The 15,137-nt window shown below is 41.9% G+C and overlaps 1 protein-coding gene across 4 annotated transcripts; it reads right to left on the reverse strand.

Annotated features, from left to right (window-relative positions):
• Positions 1 to 2,861: 2,861 nt before the first annotated feature.
• On the reverse strand, positions 2,862 to 15,137 carry nptna (neuroplastin a). 4 transcript variants are annotated; one of them, XM_030054382.1, is made up of 9 exons: positions 14,674 to 15,137; positions 10,494 to 10,841; positions 8,835 to 9,009; positions 8,626 to 8,720; positions 7,492 to 7,625; positions 6,670 to 6,943; positions 4,678 to 4,687; positions 4,109 to 4,185; positions 2,862 to 3,861 (listed from the first exon to the last, which is right to left on the reverse strand). In XM_030054382.1, exons 1-8 carry the CDS (start codon positions 14,762 to 14,764, stop codon positions 4,125 to 4,127), a joined length of 1,188 nt encoding a protein of 395 aa, XP_029910242.1. In that variant the 5' UTR covers positions 14,765 to 15,137; the 3' UTR covers positions 2,862 to 3,861; positions 4,109 to 4,124. The 4 variants fall into 4 exon arrangements, with proteins under 4 accessions (XP_029910242.1, XP_029910241.1, XP_029910244.1 ...); XM_030054381.1 differs by having other exon boundaries at positions 4,678 to 4,699; positions 14,674 to 15,134; XM_030054384.1 differs by lacking the exon at positions 10,494 to 10,841 and having other exon boundaries at positions 14,674 to 15,123.

Raw genomic sequence — 15,137 nt, forward strand, 5'->3', positions numbered from 1 at the left:
TTACATGTACAGATGTGCAAACAAGTCCTCACATGTGCTTACATGACTTGTAATTTATTGAGTTACACACCAAAACATATAGCTCACTTGTGATTGTAATACCTACCATGTGATATCATAATATCACATATCAAAGGTGAAGAAAAAATATTACTACATTACTGTATGTGGAAAATGTGGATTTTCTTTTCCTTTAACAATGATTGTAATGGACTACTTACATCGGAAAACTTCAGTCATTACATAATAAAAGACTCTATACCTGATAGAAGGAGACCTGTTGATCACTGTATAAGATGCTGGTCTCAGATGTTTACTCCCACAGACTGTAAAAGCTTTCTTCATTATGGTGCAACGCCGGTGTTTGCTGAATATGTAAAAGCTGATCACCATGTGAGGCAGTGTGGGTTGTTGTAATGAGCTGCTAGTGAACATCATTATCTAGTGTATAACAAGTCAAAAGCAAGCACTGTATGAAACCTTAAAAACTAATCAATGAAAAGGCCAGTTTTGGCTGATTAGTGATTAATCTCTGCCAGGGAATAAAGAATCGTGGTTTTCTCTTTGGTCTTGCAACAATTTCAAAGAACTTTCAATTCTCCTCTAAAGCTCGGAAATAAAATACAGTCTTTAATTATTCAGTCAAAACAGACAAATCATGGGAAATGTTGCTGAAATCCAGTTATGGAAAGAGCTTTGCTGCATTTCTGTAGCAAATCCTAATATTCCATTTCACAGCCTAATGCTGCTGCCAGGCTGAGTAAATAGTGCCCCCCTTTGGTGCATTGCTGCAGTTTATTTGGATGCAGTTGCCAAATAAAAAAAAGTGTGCTGCCCACATTTGTTCATGCTTTCATTGGGACAGAATTACACAGGAAGAGAATATTTGCCAGTACTGGGTTCTTCATATCTAAGATCTACATAACATCATAAAAAGATTCAAATCGATGTTAACACCATCAATAGCAACATTTTCATTGCTTGGCAGGCTGAAAATGACGGTGTTAATGAAACAAGGTCAACACCCTGACCCTGTTTTCCTGTATCAGACTTTGTACACAGGTAACTGCAAACAGAGGCACCACAGCAGAGGAGTGAGAACTGTCCATATAATTCATGTAATGGATGGTTTGATCTATCACAGCTACAGTGTGTGTTACATCGGGGTATTTCTAATCATTCTGAAGCATAAAATGTAGCTGCATCCCCAGAAAACCACCCCGGATGCTTTCACTGACACCTTTTCCATCTTTACAGATTTAGGGCCCTATCTTGTGCCACCCGCTATCCGCTGCCACTACCCGCTACCCGCAAATTGCGGATTTAGGAGCTTCCGCTATCCCTAAACGGTATCTTGCGCCACCCGCTACCCGCTATCCTTATGCCGACTCCGTCATTTGCGCCTGGAGGTGTGTTCGTGGGCGTGTTTCATGCGCTTTCCCTAAAGTTGCTATCTTGCGCACACACTTTAGGGATAGCGGATAGCGGGTGGTCCTGACCACCCGCTATCCGCTTTCCCTAAAGTTTGGGCTGTTACGAGAGCGCGCCCAGGCGGCTTCAATGCGCGCCCCGACGGAGCCTCACCACGCACACGGTCGGACTGATACCGGGACGCCGCCGGAATGGACTGAGTATATTACTCATATAGACTGTTTAGAGGAAAGGCTGTTTTAATTGGACACTTACGCCAGCACGTTTTATTGTTTTATCATAAGCCAACAGCTATGCTATATTTTTATTTTTAATATTTTATTTGCCCAATCTACCTTGTCAATAAATTAGTTTACACATAGTTCCACCTCTGCCTCTTGTGTGTGTGTGGTGTGGCCCGGGGATTTTACTCAATCAGTACAACCTTGTGACACGTCCACTTGGACACATGTGGCTCCACCTCCCGAATTAACTCGCCTATAATATAATATATCATATGTATATAAAGCCAACTTGCTTTAGCCTCAGTAGAAGCCCTGAGAAAATCTACCTCCCTCTCTCCATCGCGGGTTTAGGATTTAGGATTTAGGATAGCGCAGCCTGCCCTTAAAGGCAATGGCACCTGGCACACTGATTGGTTTAACTGGCATAACGCCCAAAACACGCCTATGCATAATATAGCGGGTAGCGGAGGTGTTTTGCGGATAGCGGGAGGTGCACAAGATAGCAACTTTTACGGGGGAACGCCTCTTCCTAAATCCTAAATCCGCAAATAACGGGTTTAGGGAGTCTGGCGCAAGATAGGGCCCTTAATCTCACAGGAGCTGTAAATCACAGATACGAGTTAGAAATAATATCTCTGGGTGGGCAGGGCAAAGGAAATCCTTATATACATTATGAACCTTCGATAGAATGACTTTTTAACTTGTTAGAACTGAACTGATCTTGACCCTGGTCTTTGACAGTCATGCTGATCCTTCCTCCCTAGAAGATGTATTTCCTTTGTGCAAAGTGTAAATGATCAGCTGTTTTTCATCTGAGAATTAGGAAAATTATGTTATTGAAGGCTGACTAATCAGTTTGCATTTTGTGTAACTGTCAGGTCAAAATATTTCATCAAGGTTTGGTAATCCATGAGCCTGATTATGAACCTTCTACCCAGCACCACCTTACCATAATCTTTCTGTTGTGCGCCCCGCCACTAGATGGTGCTGTTTCCCATATACAAGTTTTATGACCATGCTTTTATATTCTGCATTTAGTCTTCATGACAGACTGTATGCATGATTGATGTCACATCTGAGCAGTGATGTGTGTGTGTGTGTGTGTGTGTGTGTGTGTGTGTGTGTGTGTGTGTGTGTGTGTCTGTGTGTGTGCATGTTTCTGCAATAGTGATAGATTATGTTCAGACAGCAACTCAACAAACACACTCTTTTTGAGATATTTATTCTTAAAAATGACTTGGGATCTTGGAATTGCTTTACACGTGTCAGTCGTGCTGTAGGTCTTCTCTCAATGGCTCCAGCGTCAGCTATAGAGAATTCATGCAGCCGTGTGTAGTATGCCATCAATGCTCTAAGGTGATCCTACTAGTTTAAAGCTTTGTCACAGAGAAATCAAAAGCTGCAATGTTTTTCAATATATTGATGAGTAATAATTGCATAGGATAATAGCCATGCTATAAAGTACACATAATTTTAAAAAACAATATGTTAGAATGATTTGAGTACAGATCTAAAGTAGGTTTATACAATTTTTCCATTATTCTCAACATTTAAGTGCATCATACATTATGAATAGTCTTTATATTAATGGTGATTTAAGTAGTTATAGTGATTTAATACATACAGTACATACATACAATAAAATAAACCTCAATTAAATTTAGAGGGACATTGCAAAGCCCTTAAAATGTAATAGATAATATCTGATAAAATGATAGTGATTATAAAATGGTATGCAGCGGAATGATAAAACTGTACATAACTGTCATACCAGATTACGGTGGCATTTTCTTTTACACTGCCAAGTTTTTGTTTTCCCCTAGAACACACGATACAGGTTATCTACATGAAGCCGCTCTCAGAGAAAAGAAAAGCCATTTCTGTGTCAAACAGAAGGTCAACATCTTGCATGCATTACTTCAGAGTTAGTAACAATGTAAAATTACTGGATAGGAGGGAGAAAAATCATAAACGTCAACAACTGCATGCAGCAACAATGGTTATAATGTTAACAATTCTATAATGGTTTGAGTCTCTCTTGATCCCCTTCACCCTCACACAATAAAATCATAAGGCATGCCTCATACAGTACAGCCATTTAGCTCCTCCACGACCATACTTGAATGGCAGATAAATCTTATTAACATTTGTTATGGATTCCCTTCTTGTTTACCTTCATATGGTCAATACATACACGCAACGATACCTGCAAAACAAAGAGACAAATCAGCTTATTAGCACCGTCAACAGTGTTGTAATCTCTTATTTATTTTGTTTGACAAGAGCTTTCAGTGGTGATATCATATTTCATAGATTATCTATAATTTGTGGCCACAGGCTAGTGATATTCTGAAGGCTTACAGATACTTAGCAGCAACTTTACCCTGGATATACTGAATGGCTGACAGTTTATTACTCCATCCTATTACTGGTGAAAGAGATTAAATACTTACTTAGCCGACGGTCTGCTCAGTTTGTATTCCTTTGGCGGAGGTTCTTGTCTTTGTGGTTGTTGGTTGAGTTGGTTTTCCTTCAACAGAAAGTAAAAGACACAGTCAGACCTGCAGTCTTAAATCGAAGCAGCGCACATTCAATACACATCCATCACAAATTATACACAGGATCACGTGAACACACTGGGTGATTATTTGACACCTGGGTTAAGCTGCATTTTTAAGTAATTCTTGACTTTGATTTTGACCCGCATGGAATACCATGGGTGGGTTTACCTCATCAGGGCAGTTCAGATTGTAGGAGGTAGGAGGAAAGTGTCCTAAATTGACTCTTGAATTATTTTCCTGTGATTCACTCATTCATCACTATTGTTCCATGTGGCAACCCCCCCTCCCCTCATCCTCCCCACCTCTTACACGGCACAGATTAGTAGCAACCCAGATTTGGATTATGCATTGAGCTATACAGACTGACGACGGTTGATACAATTCATGATTATAAGCTACAACAAAACAGGTTACCAAGCTAAGCGGCGCTAAGGTAGTGATCGAAACATATTTGTACTTACACAGGTCCGGCTGGTTCATCATCTGAGGCAACAAGGGAAAATATGGAGAAATGAAGACCAAAAATATAACTGGTAGAAAGTTGCACACGTTGATGAATTGACAAGTGTTTTTACAGAGGGCATGAAAAATGGCATGGTGCAGTTTGTTTTGAGGCTTTTAATTTTTCCTTTAATTCTGCTTTTACTGCAGTTGTTTCTGTGCTTCTGTGAAGCAGCATGACTAAGTGCTGGTTGTGGTCATGGGATGGAGACGTGGATGAGTGGACAGGCCATATGCCATATAAAAAACATCTTTTAAATTTGGCATAAGGTCACACAAACACACAGAATGCAGTAAACCAAAAAAAAAAAACCAAAAAAAAAAACAGCACAACACCACATTAAAACGCATAAGTAAGTAAGTAATTATGTACAGGCAAAGGTTAGGTTGGAAAATCTTTTTGTCATGCATAGACAAGCACTACTCATAAAAATCTGTCCACTCAAAGGAAATAAAGATAAACAGCTCCATCAATATCAGCCTTACAGATAATAAAGTCTGTGACTTAATATGAAAATAGTGTCAATGGCTGGTAAACATAATATGCTCACTTCAATAAATAACATGCATGCCATTTGAGAACTGTAGTAATGCTGTGACTGATACAATTATATGGAGCCACTATTTGTGGGAGGGGGGAATGTGACACTAATGTCAAACATACACTGCAAAAGTTAGAGGATTGTGCATGTGGCTAATATGCTGTGAACTGGAAGGAGATGAGACTGGATGCTTATTAAAATTCATGAGGCATGCAAAGTCTCTCACTTACCACAAACATGGTTTAGGTTATGCAATTTGGGAAAGGGGAAGGTGGGAGTTATTATAGCAAATTATTAAAATAATCAGTACCCAAAGCCAACCTGATTTCAGGAAATGTAACCGAAATGTGCATTATTGAAATAAATATTTTGAGTAAAAAAATTGGCATATGACCACTTTGTAATACATTGCACTATTGAAAGCTGATGAGGATTCTTGAAGTCTCTTGCGGCGCCCCAGTGGCTCATCAGTGCGTCATGTGCACAGTCAAGTCTTTACTGCAGCAGCCTGCGTTCATTTTTGAGCCCTTTGCTGAATGTCGCCTACTCTCTCCCCCTGCCTTTCCTGTCACTCTCTACTACCTCTGTCAAATAAAGCAGAGAGGTCTGTCTATAAGGTCTATCAATTCAGTAACAGTCCACTTCTGTATATGAAATGAATATTGATAATTTATGTTGTACCACAAGAATCTTAAAGGTGAGACTCACTATAAGTTCTGAGCTTCCATTCACCTGCTGCACACTGAATCTAATCTGATTTGCTTCCTCTGTGTATTTCTCTGTATCTCGGCTTAAATGAAGGTAATCTGAAACACGTGACATCATCAAAATTCTGTTTGAGAGTGAAAGGTCACCAATACAGTGATGATGCATAATTCATGATATAGCTTAACTGCTGAAAATAAAGTACTTAGTATGATTAGAAAATCCCTGGATAGCATCGACAGATTGTATACGTACTGAAGTCCGCCATGGCTAAGCTTTCCAGAGCCTGGGGACGGGGCAAGGTCCCCTGAAACCCATGAATAATTGAAAATCGTCCACCTCTTTCAACACTGCAGCATTATATTTCTCATGAATATTAAATGGCTGAAATTGTCCTGACAAGGTGTGACCTACTGCAACTGTGTCTGCCTGTTGGGTCAACGTCGTCAGACTGAATTATTGAGTGCAGGCACAGCACAGTGTCAGGTGACTGAGTTAGTGTCTCCTGCAAAGGAATGACATAAGTAGACACCGAAAAAGTGCGCTTTCCTCACATCCGCCCTCGCTGCGCACCACCATGCTCAGATGCAAAGAGCGCTTTTGCAAACTTTAGCCATGAATCCCAATCACAACTTTCTGTTAAGTAGCACATTAATGATTGGAGAGCAAAAAAGAACCATACAAACATCACGGCTGCAGACTCACCGTCTTGTATATCTTCCGGCTTCTTGCGCTTCTCGTAAATAACGATGATGACGACCAGGATGATGATCTCAGCCAAAACCCCAAGCAGAGGCCAGAGGGGGGCCAAGTGGCTGCGCACCCTCAGCACAGAGGTCTCCCAGTCACTGCCAATCATGTTGGTGGCATTGCACTGGTATATCCCAGGGTCTGAGCCAATGTCCAGGTTGAGAATATGGAGCTCAGTGTAGTTGTCTTTGTTACTGATGAAGAAGCGTCCTGATGTGTTATCAATATCCTATGTAAGCATAAGGAATCCACAGAATAAAATTAGGCTCAAGCTGGATGTGTCACACAGAAATATGACAATGTGTATGATGACAGTGGTTATGTTTGCATGCAGAGCCTCATCCGGCTATTGGCTATGCTCTGGTTGAAGTCCGTTGCATGCATCTTTGATCGCTTGCAATTGAGACTCCCTGCTGCCATCAATAAACCAATTAACACAACATTCCTGTCCACCTGTGGTGTCTTACAAAGCTCTGCCAGCTACAAAGTATTAAAAAGATGCGACTGCCAGGCATCCTCTTTGACTGAGCAGTAGATTATTTCTAACACAAGGGAGCAAATTGACGATCCAAATAACAATACTTAGTACTGCTTGCCACCAGGGTCTTTTGTTGACATCAAAATGTAGTATGAGATTACACAAATATGTTGTTTACATTAGTCGACACAAAGTCAGGTAACTTTCAGGTTAAAATCTCAGTGCATGTAAATATAGCCAGTGTTCTGGAGAGTTGTTTTCATCTAACATCACTGCCTATAGATGCGGGTGTGACATACCATGGAAATGCCGCTGTCCAACTTGCGCCAGGTCCAGATGGGGTGAGGATAACCCACAGACTTACAGTAGAGAACAGCATGCTGGCCCTCATTCTTATTTTCACTGCGCTTGTAGCCTGTGATGTCAGGAATAGCTACAACAAAGAACAACACATCCACTGATCTACAAAATACACTGTTAGAGGTTTATTGAGTGTGCAACTGTGCATTTATCTGTAATTGTCCTGTCAACTGCAGGGAAAACAAACTGCGCTGATTTACTTTTAAATTTCTGTCATTGTCATGTGGCAGTAGTCCATAAACTAGTAGTCAGTGCCATTAGTCTAGCCTCTTTTCTTAATATTACTCAAAGCCTGATGAGCAACTACTGTGTGAATCAAGTGTTTTCATGAATTGAACAGCTGCTGTACAGCGGTGAGATCATAAATGCTCTGTATTCCTACCAATCCATTAAATGAAGGTAATTCCAGCTAAGTCTTTTAGGCACGATCAGGAGCCCGGCTAACTACTCTGTGAACAGAACAGCAGGGAGGGAGGTGGAACAAACACTAATGCGGGTAGCACATCAAACAGCCACGGTCCCACTACTAATATCACAATGGACATTCGCTGTTGTTTCGATTTATACATTATCCAATATTTCATTCAAAAGCATTTCATCAGTTCGGAAATTGTTACCCATCAGGAGCAGGTGGCGCAGTGCAATATTAATTGTCTGTCATTAATATTACATGTGATACTCATAAACAATTGTAAATCTGTCTGGTTATAAGTCAGAGGTGCCCTATAAAATAAAAGCGAGCACTAGCAGAATCCAATTTGCCTCCATAGCGATGCATGTCAGACAACAGAAAAGGCTGCGGCCAGATTTTACCGTGGAGACATAATCCCTGGCCATCAGACAGACAAGACACCATCTGCTGCCACTGAGCTAGTCATTGGTTAGATGGAGGTGTCAAGGGCGCTGGCTGCCCCTGAGCAGCCAGTACAAGCATTGTAAAAAAAAAATCACAGGTTCTCATATGCCGGGGCTGCTACTGCTCAAGGCCACCTGGGTTATTTTTAAAGGCTGTAAGAAAGAAAAGTTGCAGCGACTCTCATTGGCAGCATCTCTAATGTGGCTTTGAAACATACCTTTAACTTCGATGGTGGCATTGGCTGAGGGAATCTTATCGAAGGAGTAAACACACATGTACACTCCGGCGTCTTCTCCTCTCGGTTTGTTCAGCCTGCAGAGCAGAAACACATCTCGAGTCAGCCCACACCAGGCCTACTGCATCAAACCTTGTTTTCAGCGTTCTCGCAGACATGCAGGGTCATGCAGGTTCTGCCACGACTCCTACTTGTACTCAGTGTTCCTGTTTGAGCTGCGTGTTTCTGGGATTTCCTCCCCATTCTTCATCCAGTAGCTGTCCTTGTAGACGGTGTGGGCGCTAGTCAGGTTGCACTGCAGGGTGATCGGGGGACTGTGGGACTCCGTAGGAAGTGTAATGTGGTCAGAGGAGCTGATTGATGGCTCTGCAAGATAGAAATAGATCAGCTATGACAGATGTGATGTGGGTGACGGTGTGTTGGAAGATGCGAACAACAAGCAAAAAGGGTTCACACAGAAACCATGGCCAACCATATTGTAGACATTATACAATAGGAGTACAGTAAATGTGTAAAATTAGGATACCACTAAAATACCTTTATTTCATTCTAGAAGAGGCATACAGAAACATCTCACATGTACACCTGATTTTTTTTTTATCACGGAGAAGACAAATTCATACTACTACTGACACAATCTCGCGGCAAGAGTAAATAGTCCAGCCCAAAAATGCGGCTCATCTTCAAATGTTAATTGCATAGTTTGGTCTATCTAAACCGATTCTGCATTCACAAAAGCAGTGAACTGAGGAGGTGCTGAAGCTGGTGCCGGGCCAAAGAAGGTCCATCCAACTCCTCACTGGGCTGTAATTTAGAGCTGAGTTTGGATAGCTCTCCAGGAATCCCATAAAAAAAAAAAAAAAAAAACGCTGAGATGAACATACTCTACAATTACATGCACTCACATCCGATTAAAACACAGACTGTCTAAAATCCTCTTTTGGATTAGTTCACCTGAATAAATGGACTTAACTAGAGTGTTCATATTCTGCTAAATACCGTTATCTGTGTTGCTGAAGTGTTGTTTGGACTTGTACACAGCACTGAATCTGTCAATCAGATTATTTATAAGCTGCAACACTATGTGCCCAAATCACATTCACTTTGCCAACTTGTTACACCTATTTTTTTCCCATCAAGCCTTTGCAGGATTCAGATCTTGAAAATGCAGAATTTGTGAGAATAATTTGTGAGAAAGTAACACATGTGCAACAATAATTGCTCATACAATGTATGGTGTATGCTGTATTGATTGCACTATAGTCACGTGAACAATTAACATATTTTATCACTAATAGCAGTCAGTAATGAGACGTGCTGCAAAGGCAAATAGAAGAATTATTCTCACAATTACAAGTCAGGACAATTATTGGATTCACTTGTGGATGTACATGTAGTCAGACTGCAACCTCATAATGCTTCTACACTTTAAAATGCAGAAATAAAAGAATAGGCTACATTTTTAATAGTGTGACACATAATACCTCATGTAACACAGAGAGAAGATCAGGAGAGAAAAAAACAAATGTGTTGATAATCAGGTCAGTGAGGGAAAAGCAACATGATGAACAGTCTGCAGATGAGATAGCAGGGAAATAGATGAGACTGAGCTACACGGGGTGGAGGCTGAAGGGTGTACTGAACTGTGGGGTGGGTACGATGCAAAATGCGACTGAGCTGCTTGGAAGATCATGACAGGTTGATGGTCTTAATTTTCTAGGTTTGGGAGAAAGGATGTCATCTAGGGAGGAAACTAGTGGTCTCATGGGTATTTTTGAGGGAAGCTGAATCACACAGGGACTGCTATTTGCTTGCTAGCCTGGGGATCTCCCACTACACTGACCACTCACTCTGCAACACTGTTATAGTGGCCTGAGCGCGGATCCAGGTGATGACTGGATTTTGATGCAGGTCGTTGCGTCGCGGGTCATTGCTGGCTCTGCATTCATAGGTCCCAGCATCGTCCAGCGCGAGACGAGTGACGATCAACACGCTCACTGCATTGGCGCCATAGGCCGTGTTGATGGACACCCGTCGTTTGCGGGCACCGTCCCACAGCTGCCTGAAGGAGTCAGCTCTGTTGATCTCAGCGTACCACCACTGGATTTCCGGGGTGGGGTTGCCCACCACTTCACAGTACAGCTCAAAGGTGTCCCCTGTGAGCTTAGTCTCAGAGAGGGGGGACTTCACAAAGCCCGCTGGTGGTGGTGGTGGTGGTGGTGGGTGGAGGGGCAGCATGCACAAACAGACCAGCCCCAAAAAAGAAAAACAGGGGAAAAGGTGCAGGATGGAAAGGCAGGGAAATACAGGGATACATTTAAAGGGAACCAGTCAGGGAAACAGAAGAAAATAAAGATTAGGCAAAACGATAATAATAATTTAAAAAACAACGGCAGACAAACTATATTAAAATGAAAACAAAACATCAATGAACATAATAGAGGGAAAACACTCTTTTTCACCTTCTGTTTCACAAGATTTTTTCACAGTTTGGACAGCATGGCTCTGTCTGGGGTTGCGTGATGTCTGACACAGTGCTGTGATATTGACAGCAAACTGTCAACATCAGTCACATCAACATTTTTTTGTTGTAAGAAAGGGATGACCTCAGATCTGTCCAGGCAATTCTAACTGCTATTCCTGGGAACCATTAATTCAATTCTGCACAGACGTCCCTGTAAGGCTCACTTGGTTTTGTCTAATTAATGACATCATAGAAATTTGTATCTGACTTACACTGCGCACACATCCAAAAGTCCTCTAAGTGACCTTGACATTTTAATAGGAGTACATGAGGTCTCCTAAAAGGAATATCATTACTGCACAGACAAAAGCTTATTTATACAGTAGCCTATGATTACTGAGTGACTAAATTCAATTCTACTGATATGTTGCCGGACCAAAAATGACTAATGCAGAAGTAAATGTGATGAAAGTGCAACAGTTGCTGCTCTAGAGAAATGATGGGGGAGTAGTCGCCATAAGCACAGTCTATAGGTACTGTGGAGAGCGCATGAGATTGAGAAGAGATTTATAGAAGCTGCAGCTCTGGGTCTCTGGGGAGAGTGTGGGCGCATGGCGATAGACCCCCTCCGTTTCCATAGAAGCACTCAACGGCAACGAAGCAGACGCCTCAGCCAACCAGCCAGACCAGGCAGATCATTACAAGAAAGACATTCACTTTTTTTTTTTTTCTTGTCAAACTGACATTACACTCCTGCACAACACAGGGCTGGCTTATCACATCCACTGAGTCAACAACAGATAGATACCTATATATGTTTCTGCAAATAAAGTGAAATTGACAACATAACTCAGTATCTGAGCTGTTAACATAAAGCTACCTCTCCTCAAGTTGCTGATTTTTTTTTTTTTTTTTTGTATGTTGATATGTGTGTCCAGCATGTGCAAAACATCCAAATAAATACATAGGCTTCTGCTGAGAAAAAATCTATTTGCTGTACATGTTGATCAAATTACTGTTACACTGTTAATCCTGATGATTATTTTCTTTCCTTGCGTCAATATGTCATGCACATGGTTGGCTGAACATCGCGTTGAGTTTTTTCAAAATGCCACAGGGCCCTGGTTTCCTGCCTCCCAAGAACGCCGCACTTTTTGCATGTCACAGCCACATCCTAGAAGCATTCCAACTTGTATTTTTCAATAACAAAATGCCTTTATACTACGCTAGCTTGGGTCTAAGAATGGGACGATATAGGATTTTATCACAGGTTGTTATAAAAAACACTCATGAAAAGTTGATTGTGAACTTAAATTGGGACAATCGTGAATATCCTCCCATGAGTCACTTGAGAAAAGCAGTCTAGCTCACTAACATACAGTCCTATATTGTTGTAGTGTTGGCAAGAGTCTGAATCTGTTCTTGCTTGTTTTTCACCATCAAGGATGTTCACTTAAAAATGGAGTCCTATCTGTGACACAACAAAAATACTTGTTTCTTAAAAAATGTAAGGTAAAGTGATTCCAGTATGTTTTAGTGCCATTTTAAGGTTTTAAGTATATTTTGATGATTATCGGGGTAATGTCGTGAATAACAATTACTTTGGCCAAGATAATTGTGACATAAAATGTTCCTATTTTCCCATCTTTTCTCATTGCCATATGCTCTATGAATGAATACCAATATAAGTTTAACCTCTGAACTCTTGTGAACCAGCAGTCTGGCTTTGTGTATTGGTGGACATCCGATCTCAATTTGCAAATGAGGCTGCCAGACTGCTGGCTACTAAAAGAAGAGGGAGCTGGATTCGGCACACTAAAGTACTGCAAAAAAAATCCTCTCTGTGCACTGAGGCTTTCCTTTTTTGCAGTTCTTCAGTGAGAACTGAAGGAGAACTGAATATGGTTTGAATATGATAATTAAACACCCGTCCTTTCGTAAAACCTCTCTATCTTGGCTGAAACACACATCCTTGGGGAACCTTAGCTGAAATTGACTCACATATGGATGGCCATTAACAGATAAAAATGGCTCCTCCCATGTGGGTGGTTGCTGTGTGCATCAATATCTTACATTATGAGACTGCGCTGCCTGGAATTTGAAGGAGAATGTCCCAACACGAGAAACACATTGATGACATTCTGTATAATCTCGCAATATCTAAACTTCTCAGCCACGCTTCATCAACCAGCCGTAAAAGTGATGAAAAGTACGAGGACAGCTGAAGATGGCCTCTGCCTCTGCTCTAGCTGCAACAGTACCTATGATGTCACAGTTGAAAAAACCCTTGAAACAAGTGGAGAGGAAAAGAAAAGACGTCACTGTCCTGTTTCAAAACGGCAAAGTGCTTTTTGAGCCTCATCCAGTTGGGCACTGGTCGAAGAGGCGATGTATCTGTAAGTGGCGTGCACACAGTCGGTTCTCAAGAGCAAAAATGAATAGATGCTCACTCACTCTCACACAAACACACAAATGCACAGACACCAACTGTAAACAGATGGAAAGGGCCGATCAGTTCAGGAATGAAATGAACAGTCCAGCTCTACTCTGCTTGGGGGGAGGAGCCAGATTTATGAGCAGAGGTTGATTTGGACAAGTAAAACTGTACTGACAAATCAATGACATTCTGCAGTGCAGCGCATCTCAGTGAAGAGTTAACAGATTCACTCTTGCAAGAGGACATTAAAGCCATGGTTCCCAGTGCAGCATCTCTGCTCTAAAAATAGAAGCATGCAGCAAAATGGACTTGGTGCTATTTACAGTGCAGCACATCTAAGGTCTTCCATTTAATTGCATACATGTTATGCTCAGTAGGGAAAAAAAGGGGGGGACTGGCATGATGCAGAGACTTCTCCTGCCCTGTAGGACAGGAGTTAGTAGCCTAATATGCTGCTGGAGCGCTGAATTCCTGAGTCATGTTGCACTCCTTACTTATCTGAGTGGACTATTAAGTATGACAGGTTGGATGTGTGTGTGTGTGTGTGTGTGTGTGTGTGTGTGTGTGTGTGTGTGAATATACAGTGAATCTGAACCTCACCATTTACCTAATTTCGTTCTAAGCCTTTTTCCCCCTTCCTTCGCCTTTTCCTTGTCCGTGCTGAGTGAACCGCTCCTGTTTGGAGTCGCTATCCAGCTTCACACTTCAAAGGACATTTTAGGGACATTGCATAGGCCTCCATTTAACCCAATTCAGCCAAACGAATACAGATCGTTGACTATTAATTGTTTACTAATCCTTATCTGCAAATATGCAGTGCTTTTTGAAAAATAATAATAATAACAATACCCACTCGGATAATGTCTATTTGTTTTGGTGTCGCGTTAAGAGATGCCGTGCTGGATATTCATCTAATTAAGCTTGGGTGCTGGGGAGCCTTTCGCGATGGGCAGCCTGCTCAACACAGAGCAAGCTCGAAATTATTAAATTATAAGACGTATAAATAAACAAACAGGGAAAAAATGCCCCAATGGCCGAAATCCAGGAGATACCCCTCGCCAAAACGTTATTTTCGCCATGATGTAGATTTAGCGTCAATGTTATTTATACAAGCGGAGCACATTCCTACCGTTCTGGGAAGAAACAGACTGCAGCATCAGTGCTCCAAATATCGCCACCGAGAAGGACATTATAGCACTTCTTCGCTTGCCAGGTATCATCTCTGGAGATGGGAGATGGAAGATGCCGGTGGGAAAGTGCTAAGGTGACCTGAGCGGGATGTGATGTGGCCGACGCTGATACTCCAATCGGGTCACGCACGCAGCGTCGGTAGGTTGACTGGTAGGCTTGCACCGCCGGTCGGCTACCTGTGCAGCAGCTCTCCGCTGTCAGCCCGGTGCAGCAAGGAACCACCTTTTTTTTTTCACCCAGTCTTAGATCCCGCGAGATCTTAGAGCGGCGCAGAGACGAGACCCATCCTAAAGTGGTGCACAACGTGTGAAGTGGTGTAATCAAATGGAAATTCCTCAACTAGAAAGTGTGCTAAACGCCTCACAACCTGCTGTGGGCCTCGGTGTGTGTTGTAGGTCAAGT

Source organism: Myripristis murdjan, chromosome 6 (genome assembly GCF_902150065.1).
Source record: "Myripristis murdjan chromosome 6, fMyrMur1.1, whole genome shotgun sequence".
Classification (NCBI taxonomy): Eukaryota; Metazoa; Chordata; class Actinopteri; order Holocentriformes; family Holocentridae; genus Myripristis; species Myripristis murdjan.